Below are 20,760 nucleotides of genomic sequence, written 5' to 3'. Positions count from 1 at the left end.
ATTTTTCTCATCTAAAATAATATGAAAGTATAAAGCTTTTTAACAACTGTAAAAGTTTCAGCTTGAATGCATCTTTTTTTTAAGAACTCAACATGTTTCATTAGGCTCTTCCTGCTCATCGAGAGAGCTTGATTTATTATTACAGGTGAAAAATAACTATCATTTTGAATGCATTCGTCAGTGGCTTGATTTATTTTAAGCTAAAAGTAGGTTTTCTGACTTGGTTAATATTATGTGAAATATGTTTCTGCATATTAAATAGACTGATTTACTCTGCAGTGATACTCATTAATTTTAAATTAAACCCCATATATTTCAGTAGTAGAAAACATTTCTGGTGTGGTGTTGAAGAGGTTTGTAATTCCATTTAAAAATGTATAAGCCTAAATCTGAAGAAGTTGGTGATGATGGATGGTTCTTACATTTTGTGTATTATATCTGGAATTCATTAAGCATTTGATGTAGTTATATTGCTTATGGTGCTTATTTATTTGTAAATTAATGTACAGATTTACATTGATTTATATGTGGAGATGTACTGCAAATATTGAAATATCACAATTCACCAACCGTCTTCTAACAGAAAGGGTAACATAGAAGTCGTCCAAGAAGTAACCAGATTGGGCTCAGTGTGGTTGGGTGAATGCACAAGCTTGTTTAGCTTTCTCATTGATTCTCTACACAGAACGTTGTCAGTACTTTGAAAGTTCAGCAAGTTGAACATAAGGCTGGTTCATCCTCCTCTTGCAGGCCTCTAAGCCAGAGCACGCGGCCATCCTTCTGTGGAGCACTTCGAGCTGGAAGCAGCTGCTCAGTCTTCCCCTGCACAGCCTCACCGTCACTCAGATGGCCTTCTCCCCCGATAACCGGTTCCTGCTGGCTGTCTCCAGGGACAGAACATGGTCACTGTGGAGGCAGCAGGAGGACATCCACACTGATTCAGGTTAGCAAGGAATTTGGCTTTGAGGCAAGCATATCTGTAATATTTTAAGTGTGAATTTTAAGTTCATTTCAAGCAGTTTTTGGAAGATTGCTTCTCGTAGGCCTGCCTGTGTGTGTCGGGCGAGGGTGTAAGAATGTCCATACCGTTCAAAGGAGAGGAGGCCATTCAGCCTATCATGGCGAATTTGGAATGCACTAGCCAAGTGGAAATTGTTTAGCTGCTTGTTGCCCAGGGTTTGTGCTTCAGCCATCTTGTCCACAAACCTATAGTTTCCTTTCTTGTTGTTATCCTATTTCCTTGTGTCACTGCTGAATGTGAAGTAATCCTTTGTGTTCACCTTAGCTATAGGTAGATACTTTATTAATAATAATCAAATTAATACTTTATTAACTATACCCATTAAGACTGTATATTGTAACGCATACGGCCTCCATTGCTTGTGAGAGCCGGCTTACCAGCGCGGTGACGTCACCGCCCTTCCCTGTGGATAGCAGGGACCGCAGCTGCCGGGCTGACGGGAGATTTCCCTTTGGCTCAAGAGAAGCTGGGTCCCTGTTGAGTGACGCCGGAGGCCTGGGTTCGAGTCCCCGGCGGTGGGGGGCCGGCCTGATGCGGCAGCGGCGAGGGCGCCCACGTCAACCCCGTAGCGTTACAATATATAAATAAGGGAAACTTCCTGTGTTTTAATACATTATGTAATAATACTGTGCTGCCACCGAAAGACTGAGAGAAAAATCCACTTGTTGAGCTCTGGCTGTCAGCCAGGAGACAGGCAGTCAGACTGAGAAGGGGAAACTGGGGCTTGGTGAAACGGGCCGAAGTCGAGTTGAGAAGGAAAGACGGCAACACAAGGGAGTATCCAAAGCAAAGCTGAGAAACCAGGCAAGGTTGACAAACACAGTGGGTCGTCTGAGGTGAAATCCAAAATACAGTGTCGAAAACCAGAAGTTCAATACTAGAACCCGGGAGAGAAAGAGAGCCATGGTTAAAACAAAGAGAGTTCAAATCCAGGGAATCAAAAAGAGTACTAGGAAACACCAGGACTTGAGAAGCATTGACTGTACACTAAGTGAGAGAAACGTGAAGACTGAAATACCTAGTGACAATAGGATAAGTCGAGTTAATTGGAGGCAGGTGGCACAGATAAACTACCAAATCAAGTTCGGATGGAACTGGTGTTTGAGTCTGTGTGTGGAAGCAGTCGGTTGCCGTACTGATCTAGGGCCTAAATTATGTGGCATGGTGTCCGAATGTAAACCTGACATTTTAATTAAGCCTTTAATGGTCCATTGCAATTTTCGTGTATAAGCCGTGGGTTTCACGCTTCTTGCTATATTCTGTTTGATTTTATATCCTGTTAGCATTCTGTTTGATTTTGTTTCCCCATAATGTCTTGAAAAGGCTATAAAAACACTAAACACCTCATTCCCTTTTTATGTAAAGCTTCCTGTGGCTCAGAATCACCCATGCAATTTATGGTCCCACTACACAGTTGCAGCCTCTACATCCTATGTAGATCACCCTGTACCTACTGTAGCAATATTAGATATTTGCCAACTGTCTGCCCAATCCATGATTTGTAACTTTAGCTAGTATGCTTACTACATCAGAATCTGAGTCATTTCTATGCATCAGGAACTTTAGCTGGCTTGTGCGACATACCACTGTTTATATCCATCCAATTAGAGGTTATAGCCCTTAGGATAACCTGTTTCCTGTTTGTTAATCAGCTCACAATCCATGTCGATACCCTGTCTTGAATTTCTACAGCTTTTAATTTGAGAAATAACCTTTTCAGTGGAACCACATCAAAAGCTTTCAAGAAACATAAATATATAATGTAGTATATTTAAATGTTCTCTAGTGTTTTAGTGTTGTCTTTGTTGTGTGTTTGAATAACTAAGTTCAATTACCTTCCCTTTCTAAATTCATTCATCACTTTTATGAAAATTATATAGTTTAGCTCATACTTTTGTTTCCATAAATGTACCAGTAAATAAAGTAAGGCTGACTGATTAGTTTGTACTTTTCTGGTTCAGTTTTGTGAACGCTTTTAATGAATTCATATTATGTTTGCAGTTCACAAATCTGTGAATAGCTCCCACTCTTTGTGAGGATTAAAATATTCTAGCTAAGGGTCTATAAATAAGGTCCATTATTTTATGATGTTTTTCTGGGGATGATACCATTAGGCCCCAGCGACTTATTAGTTTTATGCTTAGTGTCGCTTGTAACAAAGAAAATACCCGATACCAATAAAACTCTGTCTATAACATAGAATATGTTATGGATGTGTTCTGTTGTAAAAACCTGTGTGAAATATTAATTTAGCAGGTGTGGCAGTTACTATTATTAAATCCCTATTATCATATAAACTGTTTGATGTTAACTTTTTTCCTCCATTGCAGCAGTCTGTAGCTCTGGTGTATATTTTACAGCTGTGCTTATAGCTCTGGTCACTTTTTCCATATTAGGATGTTTGCCCACTTTACTTAATATGTAATTTTCTCTTTTTACCTATTACTTCTCCATTAAACCATGAAGGCCATACTGTGCAGTCAATAGGATTTGAAATAAATTAATGACTATGAGGTTAAAGCTCGGAGTGTCAGCTTTAATTCGAGGGTATTTACGTCTATATTGGGTGAACCATATAGGACTCACAGACCTTTTTATACATAGTCCTCCCATTTTAGGGGACCAAAAGTAATTGGACAATCGGCTGCTCAGTTGTTTCTTGGCCAGCTGTGCTTTGTTGCATCGTTGGTTCATGCACAAGAGAGTTAAGAAAAGGTCTGGAGTTGATTCTAGATGTGGCATTTGCATATGGAGTCTATTGCTGTTATCTCTCAACATGAGGACCAAAGAAGTGGCAATACCAGTAAAGCGGGCCATCATGAGGCTGAAAAATCAGAATACATTTCTCAGAGACATAGCCAAAACATTAGGTGTGTCAAAATTAAAAGAACGCACTGGTGAGCTTAACAATAGCAAGCAACCTGGTAGACCACGGAAGACCACAGTAGTGGATGACAGAAGAATACTTTCAATTGTGAAGAAAAAGCCCTTTTCGACTATTGAACAGATCAAGAACACTCTCCAGGATGTAGGCATAGATGTGTTAAAAACTACCATAAAGAGAAGAATACACCAGCATAACCTCAGAGGGTTCACCACAAGATGCAAACCACTGGTAAGTCTCAAGAACAGAAAAGCCAGGTTACAGTTGGCTAAAAAGTACCTGTGGAGTTCTGGGACAAAGTCTTATGGACAGATAAGACGAAGATTAACCTGCACAAGAGTGATGGAAAGAGGAAAGTGTGGAGAAAAAAAGGAACTGCTCATGATTCAAAGCATACTACCTCATCTGTAAAACATGGTGGAGGTAGTGTCATGGGTTGGGCATGTATGGCTGCCAGTGGAACTGGCTCACTTGTCTTTATTGATGATGTTGCTGCCGACAGCAGCAGCGGGATGAATTCTGAAGTGTACAGAAGCATCTTACCTGCTCAGATCCAACCAAATGCTTCAAAACTCATAGGACGGCGCTTCACCTTGCAGCAGGACAATGACCCCAGACATACTGCTAAAGCAACTATGGAGTTTTTCAGGGCCCAAAAAGTGGAATGTTCTTGACTGGCCAAGTCAATCACCTGATCACTCAATCATCCTATTGAGCATGCGTTTCACTTACTGAAGACAAAGACTGAAGGCAAAAAGCCCTCAAAACAAGCAGGAACTAAAAATAACTGCATTACACACCTGGAAGAGCAGGCCAGGGAAGATACCTAGCGTCTGGTGATGTCTAGAGGTCGCAGTCTTCAGGCAGTCATCAATTGCAAAGGATTTACACCCAAGTACTAAACATGACGATTTTATTTAAGATTATGTTAATGTGTTCAATTACTTTTGGTCCCTTGAAATGGGGGGGGGTATGTATAATGAGGGCTGTGATTCCTGTATGGTTCCCCCCATATAGACGTAAATACCCTCGAATTAAACTTTAATTTAAAGCTGACATTTTTCACTTAAACCTCATAGTCATTGTTTCATTTCAAATCCAATGTGCTGGAGTATGGAGCCAAAACAACAAAAATTGTGTCACTGTCCAAATACTTATTTGTTTCAGCATTTCATTTGTTTTGAACCTTTGACTTTTTTCTACATTTATTAAGCGTCATTATTATATTAGCTCTCGGGATTTCTGTCCACCTGTCGTTCCTTGTAAGCTGTATTTCCTATCTTCAAAGTAAGCTTTTCAAAAATTTTAAAAACTAATTTTAGACTCTTTTCTAAAGCTTAAAGGTATGCATTAAAAGTAATAATAAAGAGTTACTGTATTATTGACACGGTTCTTTCTCATCTATTCATATAATTAAATCATGGTTGTTTAAAAAAGGCTAGGTCGATAAGAGCATATTCCCAAAACTTTGTGTTTACAAAGTGATTAAAAAGGCAAGCTTTTAACCATTTCCATCAAACAAACTTCATTTTCTCTATTCATTGTTATAATATCCTGATTTATGCATAGATAATTGAATCTCTGCATACAACATCCTACATGGGTGACCAGGTTTAATGTTCTTAGTGAGGAAAATGAGGATTTTTCATAAAATATCCTAAAATGCAACCGCTCCTAAATTCTAACAGTGGCATAAGGACCTGAAAATGCACAACAGACCCTCCTCCATTTCTCATAGAAGAGATTGCATTCTTTTTCCACATTTTTGCTTAGCTGATTTAGATTCTGAAACATGATTAGAGTTCAATCTGAATTGACTCAAAGGCCCTATTTCTTCAAGACAAAAATGTATCTCACGTCAGCCCTGTACTTTCTCTTCATGAAGCAAACCTTGCAAAATATATTCCCAATGAGTGGCATGTCTTTATATTTCTTTCTGCTGAACTGGTTCAGACCAGCTGATCTGTAATTGAACTGCTGAACTTTACAGCTTCTGAATGAAGTCTCTACCTTTAGTCCTTAAGCTTGTTGGGATTTGGACAATCCTTCATTGCACAGTAGATCTTCTAGTGCACAATAACTCCTGGAAAATTTGTCTTCATATTAAAGGTTGTGTTTTCAGTGAGAACTGGAGAAATTTTGTTTGATGAGGTTTTTCAAAAGGCCCTTAGGGTTTGTGATTCTGTGCTGTACTAATCATGTATGTTTCTTTTTTGTTAATGGGTTTTATGTATTATGTATTATGTATTGTGTTATGTCATTTACCTGCCTGCAAAGCAAATTTCCCATATGGGACAATAAAGAAAGTAAATGATTTAGCAGTGTAGAAACAATAGCAATGTTAATTTAGGCAATCCCCCCTGGTCTTCTGAATTCAAGGAGTCTAGAATCATGTTGTTTTCGATGTTTGTAAAAAAAAAACGCTTTCAGTCTGTATTATGCTGAGACACAACTGATATGTAACCTTATTTCACCTCATTGTGTGATTATCATTCCAAGAGAATGAAATTGAACAGGTTCACAGACACTTTCTGACCCTTAAGTAGTGCTCCATATTGTACAGCATGCTTGAGGTTTCACTAGATGAATGGTCACTGAGTGTACAATATATTACAAACTTCCCTGGGGTTTCAGAGACCAGGCATGTCCGGGCTGTTGTAGCTGCAGGAGGTGACCCACCTCGGCACCTGTGAAAATGGCAGTATAGAGCTCATCCAGCTGTGAGCTCCAGCTTCAGCAGCTCTGTCGGTATCAGTTTAAGACATCTCAGGGGATGTTGTAAGAAATAAGCATTCGCTGTCATTGATGTTTCATTATCGACCTTTCTTTTCAGGATCTCCAAGTGATGTAATAACATTTGATCATCTTTAGCAATGTGCACTTGCCAGGGGTGCATTTCGGACACTAAAGACACTTGTTCTTTCTTAATGTCTGAATGCCTGAGCTTTGTGACTCCTCACACGGACACAGCCAATCTAATTATACAGCCTTTTGGCCAAAAGCTAGTCAAGTTCTTAGTAAAAATGAATGGGAACAATAGGGAACCCATCTATAAAGATAATTATATGGACTCTAAACAAGAATTTATTGTGCTCCTTCTCTGTTTTTGGAATGGGCAGTCACATCAAGGCCATGCTCTGTTATGCAGTTCGATCTTTCAGAAAGAGTGACTTTCCACAGCCTTAGAGATGAGAGGCACATACAGTGTTTAGTTCTCTGAATCAATTTAATTTGTCATCCAGAATACAAATTGTTGGAAAATGTTTTGATAGAGGTACAGTATATGAATCCTTAAAAGATATCGACATCTGTACAACTGATTAATGAATATTATTTTCATGTAATACCATCTCTCATGCGAGGGGTTCCTTCATTTTTGGAAATATTCTCATCTGTTCTTAGTCCTTTATTTCTTGTTTTTTTGCTTTATTATTTATTCAGTTAGAAATAGTTATTATTCATACCTCTTTGATGTCTTTACTTTTAGTTTTTTTTTTTAATCTTGATGTTTAGCCTTACAAGATAGCTTTAAAGTAACAGTGGTCATTTTGAGAGATCTGATTTCAGTTAGAAATCCATGAAGAGCATAACTTGAGGCTCATTTTAAATTTGTTTCAAAGTATTGTATCATTTCAGTTTTGCTTTCTGTGATACTTTTAGACTGTACTGTACCACCCTGAACAGGTTAACAATGGTCTGTATTATATGCCATTACAATCTGTCTTGCTTTTGTTTTTTGTTTTTCCACAGAGCCTTGTTACACTCTGTATACACACACTCATAAGAATAACTCGGTCCACACTCGGATCATCTGGGCTTGCGACTGGAGCCCAGACAGCAAGTATTTTGTGACAGCAAGCAGAGATAAGAAGGTAACTTGGAAGAAAAAAAAAAGTCCATTGCTTATGAGATCAGCTGCAGGACCTAGCAATGACAATAGTTACCTACATAAAAACCCAAGTGTTGTTTTGATCCGCTCTTAAAATTGAATAATAGAACTTTAATAATAAAAAGAATTGCCATTGATGCAATCACTGTTAGAGGCAATACCAGCTGCATTATAAATGAGCAATTTGCTTTCAACTTGAGGGGGGTTGTTGCAACAGCCTGGTCATTGCTGATTTGAGTAACATCAGTCGGCAACAAAATGTGCAAGTTTTGTATCGATGTGGTCTGAATTTACACACTAGTTCAGCGCACCTTGGCCAGCAAGAGGTTTATGCTACGTTTAGTGTGTGTATCTGCGTTTAGATAGGGATGACATTCAGGCATATGGGCAATCATTGTGTTCTTTTGTCCACTGTTCATCTCCTTCATCTCCCATTGCCTCCCACTTGCTAAGTCAGTTAAACATCTTCATCTTAATCCATACTGTACCATTCATACTATGTACATATGGCTATATTGTGTAAAATCGTATAAAAACATAAGCTGTTTGAAAATCTTAATGTACAAAAAATAAAAGTCTATAATTAATAATCAGCAATATTCCTAAATAAGGAAAGAATATTTGTAATCATACATAAGAACCATTAAAATGACATTGAGACAAAATATATGCATGGTAAAGATGCATTTTACTGTTGTCCAATTGTATTATTGACATAGATATTATATGTTTGAGCTCTTGATGTGCAAGACAAATTCCCTTAGGGACAACAAAGATTATTTCAATTCAATGTATCTATTAGCACATCATTCAGTACCCACCACTAATGCCAGTCTTCCTTTTACATTTTACATGAAATTAATCAATATTAAACATTTTGTGTAAAAGAATGACTTTTAGTACAACTGTATAAACATTTCACATGAATACTTTGTGTAATAGTTTTTATTTGGGAGTTCAAGCCTGTAGGTAGAAGTCAACCCAGAATGCACCCCTCCCCTATTTGCATGCATTCTTATGGGGAAATTAGTCTTTAATCTTCATCTTCTTGAGTTGCTCCAGATCTTTCAGGAAGGAACCTGCCATGTAAATCAAAAACTACCTGCATATCCTTTAATTCATTGTTGTTAAGTGAAACATGCAGTATCGGAGATCCAAGTGATCAACATTGTTAGAATGTTAAAAAACGCCTCATACTCCTCATTTGAATTGATTTTGTTAGGCGTTTATATTTAGCAATGCCTCTATCAAACAGCTTTTGTTCACTTCAAAAGAACCTTCATTCTTTAACATACAGTGGGTTTCCGATCAATATGTATGCTAGAAACTAATGGATACAGTACTTGTACTCTTCCTGGTTCATCTCTGTCATCTATATAGCTCTGTGCAATACAGAGTATGCATACTAAAAATCAAAACCTTTTAAAAGAAGCTTTTAGTTTCTGGCATTAACTGCCTTTGTCACATTTTAGCATTAGTCCTATACTTTGTCTTAATCAGTCTTGAAGTAGCTTGATGTTTCTCTGCTGTGTGAACTTAAGACCTTTTCCATGTCTCTCATCTGACAGGTTATTATATGGGGAGAAGGCAGCTGTGATGAAAATGTAGAGAAAAACTGCCAACTAATGGTTTGTCCCCGGTCTTCAGTGTTGGATGTGGGGGATGCAGCCACTGCTGTCAGCTTTTGCCCTATGCAGTATCCAGATGGAAGGTACATTTCAAATGGCTGCAGTTTTGCTCACAGGCATTACACACCATTCAGTGTAATCTTTCAGTCTGGTAGTTTCTTGAGTTCTTCTTGAGTTTCTTGAATTCAGTAACCATTTTCTCTATCTTTATCAATGGAAGCCGCATTTAGTAAGGATACTTAGATCAATTTTTTACCATAGTTGTAAATAATAAAATTCTAAAAGTTGTTTTTGATAGATAAGAGTTATAATTGATAATTGTATTTGATGGCGAAGCTTCATCTCCCTTTTTCTAAGGCTGGGCAGACCAGATGAATGACGCCATTTCTGACTTTTTAAAACACAATTAGACGCAGGAGACATTTGTTAAGTGTGTGAAATATTGGGAGGGAGTTGTGTTGACAAAGTTGCAAGTTTTCTTGTTGTATTAACATGTCACAGAATTTGTGTTATTATAGTTATTATTATTCCGTATGACGTATTATATATGTATAATAATGCTGACAGGAAAATGGCGTTTTGAAGAATGCCGTCCCTACTAATAGATAATGAAATAAGTTAGGGATAGGAGCATGTTGTTCATAATTTTATGTCATTTCAATAATTTGGTATCTGGCTACAATAAAAATGGACATTTTGAGGTGTGATTACATTTGAACATTTTCTTTAAAATAAAAGGAATTTAGATATAGAGTAAGGATTGCTACTGATGATTTGCTGTATGCAACAGGAATATAGTATTGAAATAGTAAAGCATAATGTATCAGTTAAACGTTGTCAATGTTCAGTTTGGTCAGAAGTTAAATGCACAGTGTCTTTCAAAAGTATTCAGACCCTTGCACTGTTTTCACATATTTGTTGCTCTTAAAGCTTGTAGTCATGATGCTTTGAAGTAGAAATTATTGTTATATACAGAACCTATTCACACATTCAAAGCAAAAAAAAAACAAAAAGAAAGAAGTAAACAAATTATTTAAGAGAAAAATGAAATAGTTAAAATTGCATAAGTATTCAAAACCTTTCCTGTGGCATAGTTAAATTAATTTAGGGGGACAAAAGTATCTTAGAGAGCCACACAATTATTTAAGTGGCCTCTGGGTGCAGTTGTAGTGGTTCATGTGATTTCAAAATAAATACACCTGTCTCTGTAACATCCCCCAGTTGGATAGCAAATCACTGTACAAGAAAAGATTCAAACATGGAGACTCAAGAATAAAGTTGTATAAATGCACAGATCAGAATTGTATTAAAAAAATCTTTGATCTTAGGAAAGTCGGTTATTAAGTAGTTGAAACCACCTGGATAGATCAGAATTTCCCTCCAAACTGAGCAGATTTACAAAGAGGGAACTGGTGAGGGATGCCACTCTGTAACAAAGAGTCACAGAGATCAGTGGTGGAGATAATAGAAAATGTCCACATTTTCTGGTGCTTGTATGGAACTGAAAATATACCATCTCAGATCCTGCTTGAAACGCAGAACTAAAGTGACACAGCGAACATGTTGAAAATGGTTTTGTGGTCAGACAAGACCAAATTTTGTTATAAAACCGAATTCGAAGCGTTACATCTGACACAAACCCAACAGAGAACCCCAGTCAATGACCTCCATTCCTACTCTCAAGTAGTGATGGTGACAGCATTAGCCTCTAGTTCTGCTTCTAACCAGCTGCGACTGGGAAGCCTGTCTAAACAGATGGAAAATCCAGAGGGAGTAAAGTACTAGCAAAATTTAGAAGATAACCTGCTTCAGACCAAAAACTGTGATAAAAATATCACCTTTCACCAAGGCAGTGAGCCAAAGCCATACTGGAATACCGTAAGAATAAGAAAGTAAATGTCCTTGACTGGCTTTGTGAAAGTCCTGACTTGAATCCTATTAAGAATCTGTGCAGAGACTTGAAAACTGCTCTCCATTGTCAATCCCCACAGAACAATCTTGTGCAAATGTGCCAGGAAGAATGAGCAAAACGTGCCTAGTTGGTAGAGATTTTCCAAAGGCTTCAACTATATATTGCGTTCACGGTTCTGAACACTTATGCAATCAACATTTTTGTTTTTTCCCATTTAGTTTTTGCTGAAATTTACTGTACCTTCACCATAAGTTCTCTGTTTGAGGATTCGGGTTTTGAATAACATATTGTTTACTTTATTTGGTAATTTAGGAAGAGTCTGTATGCTTTTTCAAGGCACTGTAGATAGTGATTTCTGTATGTAACCAAAATCTATTAATGCTTCTTTTGTCTTAGACCCAGTGTCTGTGGAAACTTAATTTACTCATCACGGTTTTGTCACTAAAATATTCATTTAAAAAGCATCAACTTCAGCAGATAAAATTTTAATGAGTTAAAGATTAACAGTGAAAGGTGTTTATTTTGTGTTGCTTTTCTCTGACAGAGGTTCACCAAAATGTTTTATTCTGTGAAGAGTTTGCTAAATGAAATTGCAAAGATACATGACGTATACAACCACACACCTGGTTTCATTTAAGTAATATAACCTAATTTATAGAGGAATTAAATGTAAAGGAAGTTTGAATTGGGTCACAGCGTGCCGTATTATAAAGAAGATGTATTTTTTAATCATAGCTCATTAAGATGATAGATTGCATGCAAGTTTATAGACTTCAGAAAATAAGTAATACCCACAATTTATGGAAAAACATCTTTGAAAATATAAATCATCAGCATGTTTTGTTTTTAGCACAGTCTGTATAAGACACTGTTCCTCATAATATTCTGAATATTCAGAATGAAACATTATTTTAAGGCACGTTTTTAGTGCATCTTCTTGTATTTTTCATTAAGATAAGTTTCCAACTCTAAGATTTACCCAATACAATTTAAACTTCTTATTATGTAGAAAACCAAGAACATAATGGATCGAATAGGAACCGTCTCTGCTTTTTCCAATTTCATTTACTGAAATATTTTTTACCTTTCTGAAGCTTAAAGGTCCTATATGTAAAGAATCCATGTTGTTCTCTGGATCTCCTTCCCATTGTCTATTTACTATCCAAGTACACTCCTACCTGCTACGATGTTGACGTAATTCCTGTCTGGCCACAGTGGAAACTGTAATAATATACCATATGTCTTCAGTTCAGTTTCCACTGTGACCAGGCTAATAGCTGTACATGTTTTTCAAGCTGCCCTCAGAAGCTACACAGCAGCGATCAAAGGTGTTTTTTATGTTATGAATATTTCATCTATCACAACCTTTGTTAGATTAAATTAGTGTGGTGGTTTTTTTTTTTCCATTTTGTTTTTGTTTTCTACTTCTAATTCTAAAATGACCTTCTATGACCCTTTACAACTCAGGATGATATAGGGCAGTAAGTTGCAGTCAGAATATAACCATGGGCATCTGGGTGTTTAGTAATAACGAGGTATTTATATTTATTGGTAGCATGGGCAAGTACTGCTCCAGTTTGCTGTTTGTATTTGGTTTGTATTTTTAGAGAATTGAGAATTTCTTTGAAATATGAATATGTATTTTTTTTTTTTTACTCCTTTGAAGTTACATCCTGTCTGTGGGTCTGGAGTGTGGGAGGATTGCTCTGTACAAATGGAAGCTACTGACAGATCCATCTGCAGGAACAGACTGGATTAAATGTGGAGAGATGGATGAATTGTATCCTTTTCCTAATGTCATCTTATTTTAAAATGTATTTTAAGCAGTTATAAGATGCGCACGTTGTGCAGTTTTGTCAAGACATCAAAGCCAATAAGGCTTTTAAGATTGCAGTCTCAAATCTTTTTTTATGCCGTTTCCTGTTTATTTCCATGTTCAGACAGCAACCTATTTGTCAGCTCGCAGTCGAAAATGTTCCAGAAGCAGAAGGTGTTCAGAGAATCTCTGCTTTTTTATCTAAGAAGAGAGTTCATATCTTTCAATGGCCCAGTCAAAGTACTTCAGTGTGGATCATTGTCCTGCTAAAATTTCCATTCATGACCCAGTTTTAGATTCTTTGGTGACTCAAGTAGATTTTCCCTTATAATTCACCTTCTTCAGCCTTCATTTCTTCAAGATACTTTGCATCCCTGCTATTGAGAGGTATCCCCATAACATGATGCTTTTACCAGTATTTGTGGTGGTTGGGATGGTGTTGACTGAGTGATGTGCTGTTGTGGGCTACACCACAAATGTAGACTAAAAGTTCAATTATCGTCTCATCTAACCATAAAATCCTCTGCCACATGTCTGCAGTATATCTCATACAATAATTAAGATGAGTCTTTTTCAGTAAAGGCTTCTTTCTTGCGCCACAGAGGCCAGCTTAGGTGGGGACTGGGAAATTGACAGTGTATGAACAGTGACTTCCATCTTATGGTTTGCGAAAATCTATGTTCAGTACATCTCCAATGTCACTTTTGGCTTCACAATGGTATCCCTAACCAGTCTGCTGCTTACCTGGCTGCTCAGTTTGTAAGGGCAGTCTGATTTAGTGCGTTTCTGAGTGGCATGTACATTCTGCTTCTTAATTATTGATTTTATTGACTCTGAACTGTTTGATGGAGGTATCAAATGCTATCTCAAGCATCATTGCAGAATAACCCATTAATGCTTGTTTGAGTTCACATATGGTTTCTGAGAAGACCATGCGATATGGATAACATCAGCATCGTTATCAAACTATTGGGTGACCACAATTGCATGGTAGATGGGGGCTTTGTCATCCTGGAAAACACCGTTCCTGGCAGGAGAGTAAAGCTGCAAAATGGGGTAAAGATGATCACTCAGTATCGTAAAGAAGTAATTAGCATTAACCTTGCCTTCTAATGGAATGAGTGCTTCCCAATTCATGCCAGTGAAAAGTTCTCCACACCGTTCCGGAGCCACCAGATCCCTTCACCAGTCAAGTGTTGAGGGACGTAGAGTTCTTTAGGTTGGTGCCACACGAGTACTTGTATGTGTGTCAAGAACATACTGAGGGATGATTCATCTGGAAGTATCACTTTACTCCACTCTTCAGTAGTCCATTGCTGGGTTTTCAAATCTGCATTCCCAGGGGGTTGAGTGGTTTCTGCACTGTGACCCGGCTGTTGCAGCCTGCACTGTGGAGTTCTTGAGGGGCCACTTTGGATGAAACTGGCTGCTCATACCTTAAGTTAAAAATGTACAGTCAATTGATCAGCAGTTGCTTACCTCTTTCGAAGTGCATGCTGGGATGCTATTTGCTTAATTAACACGAGTTATATCTCTGGAAAAAAAAAAACTTGCTTCAGTGTACTTGGTGCCCTTCATTTGCCCAGGTGTTCTCTTTTGTCCAGTAACTGTTTTTTTTTTGTGCTTCCCTGCTTTTTGTGCTCATACTCAAGATATTGGAATGGCAAGCACTGCCACCAAAAAAACAAACAAACAACACAACTAAGGGTGTGTTCAGCCCCTAAAGGTTTTTCCTGTGAGAAGATAATTTACTTGTGTTCCTTGCAGCAAGCAAGAGTATAATAAGAGATGGAAATGTCTCTGCAATTGCATTTCTTGGACAACATTGCTAACAAGCGCATTCACATTTGTTTTGTATTTTTAGTTTCTATTCAAGAAAAAAGAGGCAGTATGTTTTCTTGGTATCTAAAAATAATGCAATTTCATTTACAATTCCAGTGAGCCTTCAGAACTGGGTGTCTAAATTATTTAACACTATTGTATTATCTTATTCAAACTTATTTTATATCAAGCTTTTATATCAATCTTTTCCCTAGATATTGCTCACTACACCAGATTTAATAATTGAAGACGTAAGATTAAATTTCTAAACCTGTTACATGACTCTCCAATTGCTTTTGGGCCACTATCAGACCAAAGCTAGTGAATCTACCAAGACATTTTGATGAAGACAGTACGATGATTGATGTCAGAAGAAGTATCTTTCTTTCTTGTACTTTCAAAAGAAAAAAAAGAAGGCATCGAGTTTGCATTTTCCTAAATGAGTCTCCATGATCTGTCAATCATACAATTATACTGTCTAAACTGCAGTTAAGTATAGTTTTTGGCCCTATACTTAATTTAGCACCCAGCAAACAAATATGCTCTCTCAGATTATTTAAAATCCTTTGTAAATAGTGAGTGTGATAGACAAATGTATAAAGAAACAATATTAAAAGAAATCATAAGATCTTCATTTGAAAATATTCAATAATGTGCAAACCATGTTCTGAAAAACAAAGATAAAAATGGTAGAGCAGTCAGAGAGTAAAGAGTCTGAAGCATGGAATAAGCTACAGTAAATATACACCAAACAACAGGACATTGATTTCTTGATAAATGCCCATTTGGTAGATGGCCAGTGCACAGATGTCTGCAGTAACCTAGACGTAAGATGATTAATGTGCAGATATTTATCTGAAGGGAAGCGCTGAGTTTGCCCCCAAAGCACTGTGAAACCAAAATAATGTTTTTCAGCCTGAAAGAACTCCACCCCCCAGTGGATGACAGAAACAGATCAGTAATGTATCAGTCATTACATCATAGAATATCTTATAATTTGTCATCCAACATTTTGTCATGGAACAGCGCTAATGCTTTCTCTTGAAGGAAGAGACGTTTGGATCCAAACATGTAGTATAATGTGAAAACAGGGCTAATTGCATTTCTAAATCAGTATTTTAAAAAAAGGACATCGCAGTTCTTCACAAGATGTCCAGCTTGAAGCTAATGTCTGTCACAGTACTCTGTAAGGATCTACAGAAAACTGAACTCTCCAAGGATATGAAGTTGTTGGGGAAAAAAAGGCGGTGCTTCAAAAGGAAAAGAGAAAACTATTATGCTCGTAGTCAAAGTAAAGAATGTGCAAAAATGTATTTTTCAAACTTTTATAAACTATAACTTTTTTAATTTAATCAATTTAATTGGTAATTTATTAGCCACCACAGATATACAGAATGGTATTTTCCATGACTGTTTCCGTATTTGTTTTCATAATCACATAGTTTGTATTTCTTAAGCAAATATTAATATTATTATAGCTCAAATCTGAATGCTTCATCAATCCCTTTTTCAGTTTCTTGCGTCTGCTATGGGTGGTGGCATGAAACGGATTCATTCATTTGAAAATGAATCACTGTGTGATAGGACACTTCATTTTGGGTAAATCGGACATCTGCTCCAGCCTGCATTGTGTGTAGTCAGTGTGAAAAGGAACACTTGACCTACACTCCCTGTCTGCTGCACACGGTAAATATTTCAGACGTTATTTACGTGGACTTACACAATTCACATGGTGTGTCTGTTGTGAGCCCTCAGCCAACAGCAATCAAATCCTGGCAACGGCAGAGCAGAGCTAGTGTTATACAAACATTTTTCTCTTTTGTTTAGAGCCTGAGCAGGGTTTTAAAAAAGAGCAGGCTGTTCAGTGCACCTACGTGTAGCTGTTTGAAGAAACCACCCTTTAAATAAAGTGTTCCATCTCTGTTCTTTGGGAGGGCTGCTAATGATTTACAAGTCAAGGTTTAAATGGTATCGGTGCACCATATCATTAGAAAGCCTTATAAAAAAGCCATTTGTTTTGCAATTGGAAGCCCTTGCCAGTTACAGTAGTTAAATTATAACGAGCTCAACCAGCAGTAATTAGTCATTTGCATGTTTTCGCTGTCTCTACCATTTCTTCCACTTACTATGTTTAAAATGATTCTCTGTAATTGAGGGAAAGGTCAAATGTAAAGGTCCTCCTCACACCTAGTATGAGCATCTTAAGATATTCACCCAAGCAATACCCATGCCATAAATTGTATTTTTATTTTTTTCTAACGACCTTTATCATGATCAAAATATGAACAGTATATCTCTGTAAATGCATCACGGTAAGCAACCTTTTATCAGTGGAATTAGAATTAAGAACTTCATTAACTGCATACTGATTACCAATGATGAAGATTTTTAAGAATGAAATCAAGTTTTATAAGAACATCCGTTTCTTGAAAGAAGCCAGGATGTCGGCTTCAACATCATGACAGGGTAGCTCGCTCCATTCTCCCACAACCCTTTGCGTAAAGAAGTGGCTTCTGTTCTCAGTTTTAAATTCACTTCTATTCTGTCCTCATGTTCGTGTTTCACTGTTCATTCTTCTGAAGTCCACAATGCTGTGTTTGTCACCGTCTTTGGGGAATTTTTAATGTCCGTTTCAGGTCTCCCTTTAGTCTTCTCTACAGTTCAGTTCTTTCAGCCTGTGAGTTGAAGGCATTCCTTTAAGTCCAAAAATGCATCTGGTTTGCTCTTTCTATCAATTAGTAATCAAAACTATCCCCTATAATTAGTGTATAGTTATATATATATACCTATGTACTATAATTTCCTGCTTTCCTAAAATGCCTTTTTGTAGTACTTCCATGTATATTCCCCTGTAATGTATTATGCCGTGGACTTGTCAAAGGAGTGATTTAAATTAAACAGATTTATTTATTGATATTACTAAATCAGTGCAGGCTATTTCATCAGACCTCAGCAACTCTAAACTGCTGAGTAAGGCTCCCTGGTATTTGGATTGCTGAAATTGCTGAAGTGGTTTTTTTTTTCCTTGACTGCCTGATTCCTTGTTCCAGCCAGCGCCATGCCCTGTCAGTCAAGAGGCTCCGCTGGAGACCGGTGGGTGGTAGGGCTGACCATGCAGATGACACTGGGGACAGCGGGTGGACACAGCTGGCCAGCGCAGGAGCTGACCACTGCATCAAAATATTCAATATCAACATCCGGACTCTTTAGTTGTTGGAGCTCAGTAACTGGAGGAGGAGCATGCAGTCACGCCATACTGTACAACCATACGAGTGTCGCCTGGAAGTGTCACTAAAAGGATTCAGACAGGTGTGAGGTGTAGTGATAGTTGTTCTCTTGTTTGAAGTGTAAATACATTTGGAACTTTCATGTTATCAAAAAAAAACATTTTAAAAAAGAATTCTGAAACTCATTTTGCATTTTTAAATTGAGAAGTCCGTCTAAGAGGGCCAGTGAGAGTGAACCAGTTTTCTAGATTTCTATAGACATGAGTTTGTTTTGGATGGTGAAAGTGGAAATCACAAATGGCAGGAAACGTATACCTTACCTCCGAGTAATACTGCTGTACTTTTAATCAAATACCATCGATGAGGAAATGCTTCAGTATGCCCTATTTTCAGTAGTTGCCTTCCTTGGCCAAAATGAGTTCTGGTGAAACCCTTCAAGAAACTGGTAGTGTTCCTTTACTTTAAATTCTTGCTTTGCCAAAGAGACTAGAAGGACTGACATGGGAATGCTTGGTGCTGCAAGTAGGGGATTAAAATATTCCTCGAAGTTATCAGGGTTATTTAAAACAAATCTCTGAGGACTTTGGTTGCAGATACCTCATAATGGGATTTATGGATTAAAGCTCCCAGTTGCCAATGGGTTATTTGATATGACACTAAAAAGAGAAAACTAACAGCACTTCACTCTCTCCCGTCTCTGATCCTTGTGAATGGGGTAATTTGCATATTGGGAAGAGTCTCATGACAGTTTTATCTGTCCAAGAATTCCTGTGTGCAAACGTGTAGGAATAGCAGAGCTTCCATTACCAAGGATCTTACACTGAATTAAATTGTGTGCTTATTCTGTTTATAGGGTACACATTTGTGGTTTTTTTTTATATTCAGAGAAATGCACAGAATTCACATTCTTGTTGGTTGGTGTGTTTATCAACGAAGAGAATTAGCCTAAAATAGTTGAAGAAATGCAGCTTGTTCAGCTAAATGTTTCTCTCTATTCCATCTGAGGTCTCAATTGCCTCTGTGCTTTACTTGTTAGATTTTTATTTATGTCGGAATAAAATTGATTTTCAAATCCAATAATTATGACGTCTTTAATTCATAATGACCACAGAAAGTTTGAAGTTTTTTTGTTAATTGGTAAATGCCTGTATTTGTAAATGCCTAGAGGGGAGAACATTTCCTTGTAGTCCAAATGGATCATGTGTTGAGGTGTGCTCCTGGATGTTAAGGTACTGGTAGTGGGAGGTCACAGTGAAAAGAAAGATTTATAAGTCAAGGTTTTTACTTTCACTTGAGCCCCATCTTTACCCCTAAATGAGGATACAAAAATGCCTGCACAGTTAGAGACAGCTTGGTATTGCAGAGAAGAATTCGCCATCAAGGGAACACTGTACTGATTGAGACTGGACCTAACTTGACTGCAGTACTATAGACATTTATTTGTATGCCTGTCAATGGAAGGATTGAGGAAAATATCTATTTGGAGATTCCTGTTCCAATATATGCATGCCTATGTCAATGCCATTTGTGTGACTGACAAAAGGGGGAAAATGTGTGTATGAAATATGCGTCTTAAAAAAGGGGTATTATGATATCTCAGTTACATAATTCCATTAAATTATAACAAATGTAGAATTTTTAACCTATACATTGTTTTTTTTCCCAGTCATTTTTCTTGTTTTGTATGAATATTTCCAGTGTTATTTTGGAAAATGTAAGTAAAGCAGCATAATTGAAAAGCTGAAGAAAGCTGTGTATGCCCGAACATAAGCTACACATTTACAGCTTTGTGCTGTCTTTTCAAGGACAAAAGCTTATATTCAATGCACATTCTAGTGTAGCACAAATCAAGCCATGGAAACTTGTAAACTTAAGTCATTACTCACTTCCTGCGGTTTAAATACTGTAGACTGTGGTATGTGGTATTCCACCTAACCTTGAGCTGGTGCACTTCATTTAGTATTCGCGGCACACTTATTCTTTTTCACCTTGTCTTCAACGTGGTATTCCCGTTAAATCACTCCCCATGATTGTGATTGTGTCAGTACATGCTTGAATCCTGATAGCATTGCCTCGCTTTACTGTTGGCATTCTGTTTTGTCACCTTCCCGATAAATAGTTTCAAAGATTTTCCTTCTAAAGTGTGACAGCGCATTTTATATTTTAATCATAAAGGCCATTTTATGTTTATTATTTTCATTGATCTCGCTATTGAAATATTAAAAAGAAACTGAAAACCTTTTCCTCACACCCACTGCAAGCTTATAATAATAATAATAATAATAATAATAATAATTTGTAGTTATTATTAATGGCATGAATTAACACATGAACAGTGCAGGATTTGACCGGTGATTGAAGGTGGCCTGTCTGTTGAAGAAGTTGTCAAGAGGATTAGCAATTCTGTTTCCTAAATAAGCAGACAAGTCCAAGAAAACCAAAAATAAAGCTCTGTGATGAAAAGATAAAGGGATCCTACTTTCCCAGGACCTTCCCATCCAGCTGATCTGTCTGTTATTGCTTTCAGACTGCAGTGTCTGAGGAGTTCCAGTAAGAAATAAC

At 37.3% G+C, this 20,760-nt stretch overlaps 1 protein-coding gene across 1 annotated transcript in view; it reads left to right on the top strand.

Moving 5' to 3' along the window:
• Window positions 1-19,278, top strand: part of elp2 (elongator acetyltransferase complex subunit 2) — a 52,346-nt gene extending 33,068 nt beyond the window's left edge. The window contains exons 18-22 of the mRNA XM_006635831.3: window positions 751-943; window positions 7,656-7,777; window positions 9,363-9,505; window positions 13,001-13,114; window positions 18,022-19,278. Of these exons, the coding sequence (XP_006635894.2) occupies window positions 751-943; window positions 7,656-7,777; window positions 9,363-9,505; window positions 13,001-13,114; window positions 18,022-18,181 (732 nt within the window). The 3' untranslated portion in view covers window positions 18,182-19,278. The remainder of the gene's footprint in view (window positions 1-750; window positions 944-7,655; window positions 7,778-9,362; window positions 9,506-13,000; window positions 13,115-18,021) is intronic.
• The last annotated feature ends 1,482 nt before the right edge of the window (window positions 19,279-20,760 follow it).

The sequence above is a fragment of the Lepisosteus oculatus genome, chromosome 10 (genome assembly GCF_040954835.1).
Source record: "Lepisosteus oculatus isolate fLepOcu1 chromosome 10, fLepOcu1.hap2, whole genome shotgun sequence".
NCBI lineage: Eukaryota > Metazoa > Chordata > Actinopteri > Semionotiformes > Lepisosteidae > Lepisosteus > Lepisosteus oculatus.
This window is presented reverse-complemented; position numbering and strand designations above follow the sequence as displayed.